Source organism: Lichenostomus cassidix, chromosome 9, assembly GCF_008360975.1.
Source record: "Lichenostomus cassidix isolate B80296 chromosome 9, HeHo_3.0, whole genome shotgun sequence".
Classification (NCBI taxonomy): Eukaryota; Metazoa; Chordata; class Aves; order Passeriformes; family Meliphagidae; genus Lichenostomus; species Lichenostomus cassidix.
This window is the reverse complement of record NC_139490.1, coordinates 14,587,540-14,601,119: the sequence shown is the minus strand read 5'-3', so window position 1 is coordinate 14,601,119 and position 13,580 is coordinate 14,587,540. Positions and strand designations below refer to the sequence as shown.

The following is a 13,580-nucleotide window of genomic DNA, read 5'->3' as shown; positions in this document are numbered from 1 at the left end:
TGTAGAAGTTTTTTTTGCTGCTGTTCTAGATGGGTTTTATGATGAGGATTGATTTAAAAACTCAATTCCAGTCACTTCTTTTGACATAAAGCATAGTTAATCTTCCTTTGGTGAAGGACTGTTTTAGAGTTCATGTAGAGCAGGCTGAGTCCTGATTTTACACATAACTTTTGTATTAATTGCAAACATGCTGTTAAGTTTCATGCAGATATGCTCACAGACTGTTTGTGAATTAAAGCTTTGTTTTGTCTCTGATACTAATTGTTTCCTTTTCTAACGTGTGAATGAGGAGGGGAAAAAGATAATGCAAGAGATTACCTGCTGACTCAGTGTGAGCTGTGTTTTTTGAAACCACAATGCTGTGTATAGTAGCACATTTCACAAATACGTGCTTGCAGCCCTTCCTGGGAGTCCCTAAGAGCAAGTTTGCATGACCATTGTTTGCATATTTGCTGCTGCTGAAATAGGTGATGCTTGAACACTTTTGTGCCAAATTAGGCAGTTGGGTGGTAGCACCTGCTTTCTCTGTGATCAACAGCCCTTCTGCTCTGAAAGAAGATTTTGTGTATTTATAGTGTGAATACTTCAAAGCCCAGAAGTGGTTTATTACAGCCACATTTTGGTTTCATTGCATACACTTTTCTAAATAAATTATACACCATGCTCTCTTAAATGGATCTGTCAGTTTGTTACTGTCCTGTTTATACTTCATCTGCTTGCATGAGGTTGTTCTAGGAAGCATAGCAGTTTTTCTGAAGTGTCCATACAAATGTTAATAGCTGCAGTTAGGGACTGTCTATCCTTGGAGAATTTCAGTTGATTTGGATGGTGGAGGTAGTCACACAGTCATTAAGGGGGTTTATTGTGGGCTTTGTCTTTTTAAGGACTTATTTTCATCTTACAAGCTGAATATATGCTGGTTTTATCTGAAAGTTTGTCATTTCCTATGTGAAACTCGTCTTGCACAACAAAGTACTGAGATGTAGAGCAAGAATTAATGTAAACTGAAACATATCTTATGCTACTGAGCAGTAGTTGGAGAAAAGAACAAAAGTCTGTTACCTGTTGCTTAGATTTAACATAAAGATACAGTAGTCTAAAATATAGAATAAAAGGCTTCTAATTTCCTCTCTACTTCTTCAAACTCTATGCATTTATGCCCTTTGAATGACAACTGCCTAGCTAGGTAGATGAAATGATTTGTCAAAGCTGAAATATTAACTGTATGTTCGAAGTGTATTTATTATGGTTGTTAGAATAGGAGTGTATATTTAGTGGTATTTTCCTGTTTTGTTTGGTCAAAATGTTTGGCATTTTGTTGTTGGTGGTTTTCATGGGATTTCTTGGTGATTTTCCAGTTTAAGAAGATTACAGTTCTAGCACTTTCCCTAATTCCTTGAGGAAAGGCAGTATTCCTGTGAAATTTTCTGACTGGCAAACTTAGTGAGGTTTCTTCCATTCCATTAATTTCCATTCCAACTTTTCATTTCTCTTAAGTCTATTCTAGTTTAGCCATTTCAAACATCTTCATAATTTTTAAGCATGTTGAGTGGAGGCTGTTTAGTAGCATGAAAGTATCAGTAATGATTCAGTGTCGTGTGCTCAGTCCCTGGGGAGGAAATATCTGGCTCGGTAGTGCCAAGTTGATCTAATGGCTTCCTATTCCTAATGGCTGCTTGCCTTTGGAGCTTGGGAGGGCTCCTGCATGGCCAGGGGGATTCAGTTCACCAAACTGACAACTGGCTTGAAACCTAAAATCTTCCCAGGAGGGTGGTAAACAGAAGAAGCAGTTCAGCTGACTTGGCTGTGCTGTCACACACAGTGTCTAGAGCAGACTCCAGGCAGTACCTGCAGACTGCAGGGGTGGATATGACAGGCTAGCTTGGAGTGAAGGATGGAAGGGGAAGAGGTGAGGTAAATTTGGAACAAATTTTTGTGCCTGATAGGTGTGGAAGAGAAAGATTTGGGGGTTTTAGGATTTGATGGTCAGGGGAGGGGTTGGACCAGGGTGGGCTGTCTAAACCAGGCAGACCATACTTGCTGGTAGCAGAACTGGGACTTAGGCAGGAGGTGAAAAGGGAAAGCTCAAGCTGCCTCCACAGGGAGACTTGAGTGGAGCATGAAATCAGCTTGAAGTGACAGATCCAATGAATCCAGAGATTCTAGTTCTGCTGCAAGGCTGTGGAGTTGTCAGTAAAATGTTTTTCAACTCATAGGAAGTCACAAACAAGCCTTTCTTTAGTTTGTGCATGTTGTGGTCAAGAGAACAGAGCAAGCTGTTTGTGTAACCAAAAGTCCCACAGACTGGTATGTTTGCTAGAGAAATCCAGGAGCCTGGTGAACGTGTCAAAGACTGTAAGAAGAGAAATGGTGATAATCTTGTTAAAACAGTTGAATTCTCTTCAGATATGGTTGACTGATGTATCTGCTGTGAATTTCCTATGAGGTTCAAGGTTAGGCCGATTTATAGGTGCACTCAACCTTCACACCTGAAACTGCAAAGCCTGAGGAGCTGCAGAGAGTGTTCTGTGCCACAAGAACGCCCATCAGTCTGAAAGCATCAAGTCCTAGCTGCCTCAGATCAGATACCCCAAATGACTGAAAAGTCTAGACAGTTTAATTTTGTTGCCACTCTTCTGTGCCACGTGTGTGTTGGAGGAGGAATCAATTAATGCTTATGAAACAACTGGATGTTTCAAGAGCCCATTTAAATGGTGGGTTTGAAATCACTGTAGGGTTCATTGTGATTCAAAAATTATTGAAATGCTGAAGGCCATGTGCTTGATAACTGGAAGAAAAATAACAAATGATTGTGCAGTGGTTCAGCACTAAATGTTCCCTGAACTGGCTAAGACAAAGAGACTTTTTTGGGGGAAAATACCATCTGGTTTATAATTGTGCATACTCCAAAGAGGGTGGAGTTTTGAGGCAGCACAGGAGTGTTAGTGTCTGTTGTTTCCACACTTGTGTTTGAATTTGCCACTCCTGTTATTCTTTTAACACCATTTTTTTCTACAGTACATCAAACATTTATTTAAAAATGTGTTCAGCTACATAATTTTAACTTGTTCTGCACCACTTACTATTCCACATTATGATATTAGAACATTTACTTAATTGTTCATTTGAATTTAGAGAAGTGTATTTCCTCCTTAAGTTGCCTAGGTTTTGGATTTTATTCAAACTAGAAAATTATGACAGTTGAAACTTTCTAGCATTAATTTAGTTCAATTCCTGCAATACAGCTAAAAACCAAATTATTTTAAAGAGAACAGGAATATGACAGGATATTCAGATCTCATTTCTGTTTTGTTTATGAAGTTTTGTAATCTGAATGTTTCCAGACTTAAACTACAGTGTGCATGGTTACATTAGAGCATCATTTTGCTATAAAGTCTGGTTTATGCTATACATTTACAAACTCTTCTGCTTTACTTTTGTTGTTCCAGCTGTTTTTAGTTAATGCTCACATGTGGGCAGCATCTGAAGGTTAGGCAGCTTGCTGATGCAGCTCTGTGTTGCTGCTGTGGTGATTCAAAGATGGCAAGACTTCAGAAAAGGTCCAGAAAAGCTTTCTCTGTCTCATCGAACATTAGGTGCAAACCATGCTGTCCCTTTTGCATCAGGGCTGGTGAACAGTGTGCCTGTGTACCTGCTGAACACCAGCTTACCACTTACTATATGAATTGTGGAAGAAAACAGTATTTTTAAAAGGGCAATTTAACCCTGAACATGGGCTGTTGTGAAAAGAGTTTGAAAATAAACCTTAAGCACTGTTTCAAAGGTAGAGCTAGAACTATATACTAATTGTTTTGGATGTTTAAATATAATTTCAGGATTTCACTTTGCATTTCTTAGCACAACTCAGAAGGTCGTTTATCCAAAATAAAATATATCAATCCATTTAAATGCCTTCCAGATGTAGTTGCTGCCATTGGATGAGGCTGGATAGCTTTTTGTGGGCCTTGAGAAATCAAATTTAAAAGTTAATGAAATCTGCAATTTCTTCTAACATACGGCAATTCATTTTACTTAGGATTTTGTCATTCATGTGAGGTAGTAGAATGTCTTTTATCAAAGCAGTTTCAAGAATTTTGTTCTCACAGAGCCCCTTAAGTCTGACTGTATACTTGAGTATTATTTTGTATTACCATCTAGAGATCTACTTCAGGCACATACATTATGTTGGATCAGTGTATAGCTATATCTGTGTGTAACAAAGCAGGGCTTAAAAAAGTTTTCAAAAAGACAGCATTGTTTGGGGTTTATTTTTTTAAGCCAAATAATTGCTTCACTGATCTATTGTTTACCTTTTCCTTGTAGCATAAAGGAGTGCCATGGGCTGCCTCTTATAAACGGACAGAATTGTGATCCTTATGCAACAGTCTCTCTTGTGGGGCCTTCCAGGTAACATTTTAGGATGAAATGAATAACTCAAAAAATGCTGTGATGTTGAATTGGAAAAGAAAGTCATAGGTTTTGAGCAAAATCTTTAAAACACAGGAAAACCTTGCAGTGCTTTCATGTGTACATCACATCTCCATGGATGCTGTTCTCTCCCCTTCCCTGCTGTACTCTCAAGACTGGGATGGTGTTTGGTCTGTCTGAATTGTCTGCCCTAGTCAAGAACCACTTGTGACTCAGTTCTTTCTTACGTTTTGTTGATTTCTGCCCTGTACTTCCTGTTAATTTATATGGAATTCCTGTATGTGATGATACAGCCAGTTGCTCACTCACCTTCCTCTCTTTGTTTTTCCTAATGTGTGAGTTTCTTTCCAGCAAATGTGTAGCAATTGGGAAGAGATGAGAGAGTAGAGGTTTTAGAACACCTTCAGGATGCTACATTCAAAGTCCCCACAGTTCAAATGTCTCCCTGTTTTGGATCAGTAATCCACAATAACTGTTGGAGTTTTTCTTCTAAGAAAAATCCCACATCCCACACATTTGCTATCTGCAAGTCCCTGCCCAATAAGCAACCTGAGTTTCAGTTGCTTCTTTTTTGCAACATCAAACCCTCTTTTTGAGGTGCTGAGGAATTGCCTTTGTGGGCATAGTACCAGGATGTCTTGTACCAAACTTGCTTGGCTTCTACACTTCAGAAGGATTGTCCCTGAGTAAGCTCTACATGAGGTATTTTTTTCCCTCCTTGGTAGTAAATAATAATTTGGGTTTTTTATGTTTGGCTTAGAATTTTTTGTTTTGTTTGTTTGGGTTTTTCCTAAGAGGACTAGGGAGTCTCAACCATTATACCTAGAAATCACAGGGCTGATTGCCAAAGAAGGTAAATTGATGTACATTTTCTCCTTGAGTCCTGCGATATGGATGGAAGTGGGAGGATGTTAGTGTGGGAATATATGTGCAAATGTGACAGAAATTCCTGGTTAAGATTTTCCAATCATATGCATGTGTGACTCATGAATCATAACTGGAATATTTATATGGCCAGTGCCTGAAAATAGGTAGTTGACACTTAGGACAATTTACCTTCTTCCTTGTCTGTTTTTCCCACGCATTTTATGTTTCTTTCTTTTAGCAAGTCTTTTTATACTATGACAGCCCTTTGCTAAATAAATAAGTAAAACTGTATTCCTTTCTAAAACTTGTAAAATTAAAAAAAATAAAACCAAAACCAACCCACATGGAAGGGAGGGCAGTTGTTTTGTTTGACCTTTTGTTGCTTAATATCTAACAGTAGCAGCAGTTGCCTTCAGAGAAAACTTCAGTGTCTTGAGTGTCAGCCTCTGTAAAGAAGTAGTATGTATTTCCTCAACAAAAGAGGGTTGGAAAAACAGAAATTGCAGGTGAACAAGATGAGGAAAAGTGTGTTCGTTACCTGCAGGCAGTAGTAAAGAAATTTAAATGCATCAGAAATTGTTGATAATATTTTAATTGATATGTCTAAGTTTTACCTGCTTGTGAAATTAAATACAAACTTTGAGCTGGATAGATGCACGGTTAACTAGATACAGCATTTAAAAATTTAGCTCTTCAAACTATGTTGTGAAGATGAATTACTTTTATTTTAAGATTTTCTGCATTGATCAAAATGATTTCTAAAATAACAAAATGTTCTAACTTAAATGCATGGGTCCTTCTTGACAATAGAATGTCTTTATAATTGTGTGTTTAAGTTATCTATGGTAAAAATTTTACCACATTGGAACAGGAATGACCAAAAGAAGACCAAAGTAAAGAAGAAAACAAGCAATCCGCAGTTTAATGAAACATTTTATTTTGAGGTAACTTTTTGTGTGCTATTCTGCCTGTTTATCTATTTTATGCAACCCTTCAGATATTTTTAAGCAAGCTGCATAGCAGTACCTAATGCATAAAGCTCTCTTCAAGCAAATTGAAAAGCTTTTACTGGCCTCTCAAATGTAAGTGAATGACATACTTAAATTTCTGTCTGCCAGACAATATCATTCCCCTCCAATTGCTGTATGAAAAATTACTTCCTCACAAGCACAAATATGAAGGTAATTCCCTATCTTGAATCACTTTATGTATCATCTCTTGCCATCAAGAGTTCTGAGATAACTTTAACCTGTCCTGTGGAATTCTATTCAAATATTTTCAAGAAGATTGAATTAAAAAACCCAAACAACTTATTTATTTAATAAAGTAATGTGGTGATTATACCAAAAAAAGAGTTTATTTTAAAAAGGAATTAACTTTGTTGTTATTTAGGAGTTGATTTCAATGCTACATTGGTTATCTGACAATAAATTATGAGTTTAAATTTTCATCTGATTTGTGTCAGTAATAAAAACTACATTTGCATTTAAGCATGCTATACTGAGAGCTGGAAGGAGTACAACTATTGTATGTGCCTCAAATGTATTATAATTTACTATTTTTATAAATCCTGGTCCTGCTGTGGGACTTCAATGAGAAATTACTTCATACTTCGGCACAGTTTAAATGGATGGTGTGTGTCTCAGTTGACCTGCTCAAGATACTCAGTGTGATTTCTTAGGAAGTCAGATATTAGGACAAAATTGTGATCCAAACCACTGGTAGTTTTATGACTTATGATTTATAGAAGTTAAATTGAGAATGCAGTCAGTCAAGAAATTAGGAAAGTGTGGATGAGAGGCTACAGTTGTATTGTAACTAGGGCAAGAAGAGAGGGCTTCTTATTGGTTGTTTCTTTAAACATTTCAGAGCTAACTTTAATGCTTTCATGGGGCTCATGCTACAACAAAAGGAATTTTTGTCAGTGTCATGTCATATACTTGTTTTTCCTAATAGATCTGTACTATAATTCCCTTAGATAGCAGCTAGCCCTCAGTGAGTTCCACCATGAACCTTTCTTGACCCATTTTTCATCTGCTTTCTGGCAAAAGGTGGTTGTTTGGTCAACTGACCTTTTTCCTCAGTAGAAGGAGCAGTAGCTATTTACCTGTGTTAGAGGCAGGGAGGGTTTTCTTTGATTTTTGATATCCATAACACAAAAAGTGTGTTAATAGGAGGAATTTACTTGCAGGTCACCAGGTCCAGCAGTTACACCAAGAAGTCGCAGTTTCAGGTGGAAGAAGAGGATATTGAGAAACTAGAAGTCAGGTAAATTATGTGGATTAGAAAGTGATTTCATAGAGTCATTAATAAATCATAATATTTTATCCTCAAGACAACAAATACCAGTTTTATCTTAGTGCAGCTCCAGAGAATTAATGATCAGACGTGTAGGAAAGATGATTCTGACATAGAAAAGTCTCTTTATTTTTTCACTTGTATTTCTTACTGAAGATGAGGGGTTATTTTGTTTTGAAGTAAATAGTGGTTGAAGGTATCCAGCAGCCTAAACTGTTTCTTGTGCCTGTGAGTAAAGAGGTATGAGTACCTTCTATCAAATTATATTAATTTGGGCAGAGTATTAATAGTAGAACTTGTACTGAAAGATACCAGCATGCCTGATCCGAGTCTGTAGGTTCAAATACAGTTGGCTGGTTTAATACAAAAGGGTGAAAAGCCTCTTTTGTTAGGTTCTTACAGTTTCACTTTGCTTTTTAAAGGAACATTTGTGTTTCATCTTTTCCTTGCAAATACTCAAAGTATGTTTCCCTTTTCTGCTCCTTTACCCTCAGAGCAGGTCTGTCTGTGTTTATGGAATGTAGTTAGAACAATAGAGAGCCCTGCACTCAGTTTCTTTTCTTTACTGTGCTCCTGCACATACATGCACCAAATCTGCTAAATGACAGAAAGTCTGCAAGGCTAGAATATGTTTCTAGTCTTCTAGCATCAGAAGAAGAATTTAACAGTTAATTTTAATAGCTGCTACAGAACTAACTTGGTATGTGCATTTTTAACTATTAGCTTCATTAATTAGAATTGTATATTTCATTATAGATGCAAATATATTTAGAAAAATAGTCATGCCCCAACAAAACTAGTTGTCTTTTGTTTTTGTTTTTGTTTTTTTCGTTCTTAACAACTGCTGCCTATCAGAAATGTCAGAGAGGTAAGAAGTAATAGAACAAATCCAGGGTGCATGTCTGGAACCTGATTCCGTTTGAGGTTGTAAGCGTACGAGCTGCTGCTTGGAAAAACAAGCGCATGTGTTGGTGTGGCATTGCAGTGTGCCAGATTCTAGCAGTTAGACAGATATTTAAATATATTGGTTAAAAAGTTCACTTCAGTTACCTGAGAAGAGATGTGCACAGTTTTGGGGGTGGAGACTGCGCAGAACCTGTACATTGTGCCAGTATCACTTTTATTTACTGATGCAAGGTCTGCAAGTCTTAACTTTCACTGTTTGTTTCTTTATCTGTTCTATTGGTTAATAAGCCACTTGTTTGATTCTTCCTGATTTATGTAGAATGGAGTGAGATTTCTAACATTTGCTGCCTGCATGCATGTGGATTAGTGCTGTAAGGCAGTTATTGTAAATTTGCTTATTTCTCTCTGGGAGAAAAGAAAATTAAGCAATGTTCTTATTTTCAGGGTTGACCTATGGAATAATGGCAATCTGGTACAAGACGTCTTTCTAGGAGAAATTAAAGTTCCTGTGAAGGTGTTAAAAAATGATTCCTTTCAAGCATGGTGAGAAATGGTGGTTCAGAAGTGAATTTGCTTGTGTCTTGCATATTTTCCCTTGCAAAGGATATGTTTTATTGTGCCTATCCATTAAACCATGTCTTCCTATCCTAATCTAGGTAAAACGTGTCTATAGAGTTCCCCTTCTCAGTAATTAACCTTGGCAGTGGGTACATTCAGCTCTTCTTTTTGCCGTTTCCCCACAGTCACAGAATAGTTGTTGTGTTAGAGGGGGAAGTGCAGAGAGTGAAGGAAGGGAAGATGCACTGTAACTCTGTTGGTTGGATTGCTGCATTTCAGTGATCTGTGTGTGCTCTTCAGCCTATCCAGCAAACCTGGGGCTTCTCAGAATTCCATCACTTGTCATTAAATTCTTAAGTCAGACCTCCAGGATGACTGATGAACAGTTTATTTGCTCATTAACTATGCCTTTTTTTTTTTTTCTTCTTTGGGGAGGCTCCTGTAGTATCTTCTGAAACCAACCCAACGTCATTTCAGGGGAGCAGGCACAGGAGCTGGAAGGGTGAGGTATGAAGGGAGTTCAGGAAAGAAACACTTCTGCATGGGACATCTCAGCACCCTCCCTCCCAGTGTTCTTGGGAGCAGGAGCCACCTCTAGCTCCTTTACTGTCCCAAATGCTTAGCAGCAGAAAGGCATGAGTTCAAGGGATTTGAGTGCCTTGAAGTGTGTAAAATATTCCACTTTCAGTGAACCTTTCAGTACAGAAGAAAGCATGGAGGAAGCCCTTTCATATCCACCCAGAAAACAGATAGGAAGGAAGAGGGTAAATAGGAACTAAATGTGACACAGGTCTTAGCCAGGAACCATTATGGCTCTGCTCCACCCAGCTCAGACTCTGAGTGTCTTGGATGTATCAAAGTTGAACTCAAAGTGTTTGAATGTGATGCTGTAGGTGTTTGTGTTGTAGTTTCTGATTTTTATACAGTGTATTGCAGACACAGACTTGTTCTGCCAGTGCTCTGATCAACAGCTGTGACCATATTCATGTAAAAACAGGCCTCTATTAACAACCTGCTGAAAGATCATATCAGCATGGGCTCATTGCCCATGTGTTGTGTTTGTGTAGCTTTTTGAATTGACCTAACTCATACCTAGTTCTCTTGAGTGTGTCTGCTAATATGCTTTGTAGGCGTACCTTGCATTGAACATCCTCATATCCAATTATGATCTGCTTATCAAAAACAGTTCTGTGATTAAAAATAACAAATTTTTTATACTATTGCTAATTTGCATTATGTGTTTTTGGATGCAGCTGAAGCACAGCAGATAAATTATCACTACTATTAAATATTTGGAAAATAAGTCTAAGTTGTGCTGTTAAGGAGAGGTTCTCCTGGTAAATCAGTTCTACTTTGTTAGCATGCCTTCATGGGCAGTGCCTCTGATTATGGAAAAAGGAACTCTCATCTCCTGATTGTAGAAGTCCAGATATACATGACTGTAAAAGAATACTTGGAGATGGGGTTTCAGTTTGTTGGGGTGAGTGTTGAAACTACTGTGACACCGCTTAAGAGGTGTTAACATTTTTGTAGGGCTGCACCTCCTGTTGGAATGCAGTGAAACTATAGCCAATGAAATGTTCAATGTATTTTGTACTAAGAGTAGAGACAGACCCACTTTTTCTCTATATCTTGTTTCTCAAGAGTGGAGCCTATTAGTATTATGTGGTGTGTCTGGTCTCAGTCAAGACCATTTTAAATTCTTTACACTAGCTGTTTCACCTGTGGTGTCCAACACTCTAAATATGAAATAGATGTGAAATGAGATGGTCCAGTGTAATTTCAAATGATTCCCTGTTAACCTACAAAAAGTATATACTGTTAGGAAATAGATCAGAAAATAAATTTTGCTTTTGTTATGTGTTAAAGGTGTGTTAAATGCTGCTCATTTCTTTTCTTTCATGCTTCCTGGGGTTTTTTTGTCATCTTTTTTGCCAGCTCTCAGATTTAATGTATGTATACTGAAGTAGTTAAATGTGATACTTTGCTTTAATATGGAATTAATGAAATGAATGAAATAGGATTCTAATATTTTATAATTGTCATGTTGCTTACAGGTACTTACTTCAACCAAAAGAAAATGGAAACAAGTCTTCTAAAACTGATGATTTGGGATCACTTAGATTAAATATCTGTTACACTGAGGACTGTGTACTTCCATCTGAATACTACGCATCTCTAAGGAACTTGCTGCTAAAATCTTCAGATGTTCAGGTACTTTTGTTGAGAATTTTTTCAGTGAAAGCTAAAAATGAATTATGTAGTCCTGTATGAGACAATATTAATTACTCATATCTAGATAATTGGTTTTGTTTCTTTGTGGTAATTACTTCTGTCACAGCCAGATGAACAGCTTCTAGGGCTTTTACTTTTACGCCAAAGTACCAGGATTTCCTTATTTTAGACGATCCAGTAGAGACAGTGAATTAACCTGTGCTGTGTGCCTGGAGGCGATAAAATGCTTTATTCTCATTGGTTGCTCTTTTCAACATTGTATTTTTCCATTGGCTGCTACTGGCTTCCTGGATTTAGAGGTTTTCCAGGGACACTGATCCATTGTTGGCAGTGAAAGGCAGGTAATTAACAAACAGAATTGATTTCTAATTCTACTTCTGAATTGCCTCTGCCTTCCCCAGGATGTTAATCAGCATGACTGGATTTCTCATGTGGGCATGGTGACAAAGAGGGAAGTGTGGTAGATGGTTTGCATAACATTAGGACAAGAATCAAATTATAGTAACCAGACTTTATATTGTTAGGTATTTTACAGCTTTTCATCATTTCAGTGTTAGTGAAGTACTGACAGAGGAGAAGTAAGATAAGGAAGCAGCTGTGGCTGAAGTTTTTGCTGGCCCATATTCAAATACAGCTTTGCAGGAATTTAGGAATAGCTGAGTATATAGGTAGCAGCAGTCAACAGCTGTCTTTTCTACTTAAATTAAATAACTTCGTTTTTGTATTGAAATTCCCAACTTTACAGTGGTGACAAACACTTTAGAATGGCGATAACTGTACTTTAGTGTCCTCTGATTGTAGTTTTTAAAGTCCTGTAAAGATACATGACATTTTAGTAAAACAATTGCTTCCTGCCTCTAACTTGGGTTTGTGACAAAGCCATAGTTTAACCCTTAAGGGAGAATGAGAAGGACGAGCAGCTACTGAATTCCATTCTTAAATGTAATTATAGAGTAGATAATATTAATTTTCTATTAAATATCTCTAGAATGGAAACTTTTAATTGGCATGTTACACAGCAAATATTGAGACTTTCTGTTAACAAACTATGTCTATAGTCTCATTAGATTTGATCTGTACTTTTTCAAATACATGAAGAACATTTAACTACTTCACTCAGGTTTCATATTCTTCTTTCTCACAGCCTATTTCTGCATCTGCTGCCTACATTCTGAGTGAAGTGTGTCGAGACAAGTATGATGCTGTCCTGCCACTGGTACGACTGCTGCTGCACCACCATAAGCTGGTTCCCTTTGTTGCTGCAGTGGCAGAACTGGATCTGAAGGACACCCAGTATGTGTTTCATGTTTATTGATGTAATTCTTTCTAAAATTAATCTTGGAGTTTCAGAGGGTTTCATGATACAACATTGATAAGTAAACCCTTTGGTTTCTTTCTTTCATTTTGTAAAACTGACTAGAATATATTCATCTTTTAATGCTAGTTAATAAAAACATTCATTAAAATCACTTTGAAGCTGGGAGTCAGAGTTAATGGTTCTGGGCAATTTGGTAAAGCTTTGTCTAACAGTACATAGTTTTTCTTTTAAATGTCATAATTTGGCCACTCTTCAAATTTTGCTGGGCATTGGATCGGAACGTATAAACTTAGATGGAACTTATTACAGGGAGCAATCTTAAATTTGCCGAGAATCTTATCCCGTTTCCTTTAAAATGTGGCTTAAATGAGGGCTACTCTTTTCCTACAAAGATGCCTTGTAATTAAGAATGTGTCCTGCATGCCTTGAAAGTAGGAAGCACAGGAGTTTTTCCAAGTAGCAGCATATGGTCTGTGAATTTGCACCTCTGTGGTTAGGAGAGAAATAAAGCAGATGTGAGTAGTGGCCACTGAGGTGCCAGGTCATGTCCAGTGGAGGTGTGGGAGGGATTTTGTCACCACAGGACAGTTCACTTCAAAGCAGTTAGTCTTGATTTAAATAATGTGAGACAGCGTAACTGTGTAGAAAGAGGTGACTCATAGAAAAGGATTTTCTAAACTGTGTTTTACTATTCACATTCCATTGTAATTGAACTGTAACAAAGAACGCTTAAACTAAATCTCTCAGATTAGAAAGATACATTTTGCACAGTTGGCTTTCAGTTTTCTTCAACAGCTATAATGAATAAAAAGTGTAACCTTGGATTAAGTATGTTTTGGTTAAGTGTCTGGGTTTCTTGGTGTAGTGTAGCAGTGTGCTGTAGCGCCAAGATTTTTTTCGGCATGACTACTGGAGGAATTGTATATTGGTGAGGTAAAATTTTCATTATTTTGGCATTTTCTCCAGTTGT

General features: G+C 37.4%; 1 protein-coding gene across 1 annotated transcript in view; it reads left to right on the top strand.

The window, feature by feature from the left end:
- Positions 1 to 13,580, top strand: part of RASA2 (RAS p21 protein activator 2) — a 43,337-nt gene that overhangs the window by 17,699 nt on the left and 12,058 nt on the right. Inside the window, exons 6-11 of the mRNA XM_085069542.1 lie at positions 4,324 to 4,407; positions 6,167 to 6,239; positions 7,487 to 7,563; positions 8,944 to 9,042; positions 11,115 to 11,271; positions 12,437 to 12,585. Of these exons, the coding sequence (XP_084925668.1) occupies positions 4,324 to 4,407; positions 6,167 to 6,239; positions 7,487 to 7,563; positions 8,944 to 9,042; positions 11,115 to 11,271; positions 12,437 to 12,585 (639 nt within the window). The remainder of the gene's footprint in view (positions 1 to 4,323; positions 4,408 to 6,166; positions 6,240 to 7,486; positions 7,564 to 8,943; positions 9,043 to 11,114; positions 11,272 to 12,436; positions 12,586 to 13,580) is intronic.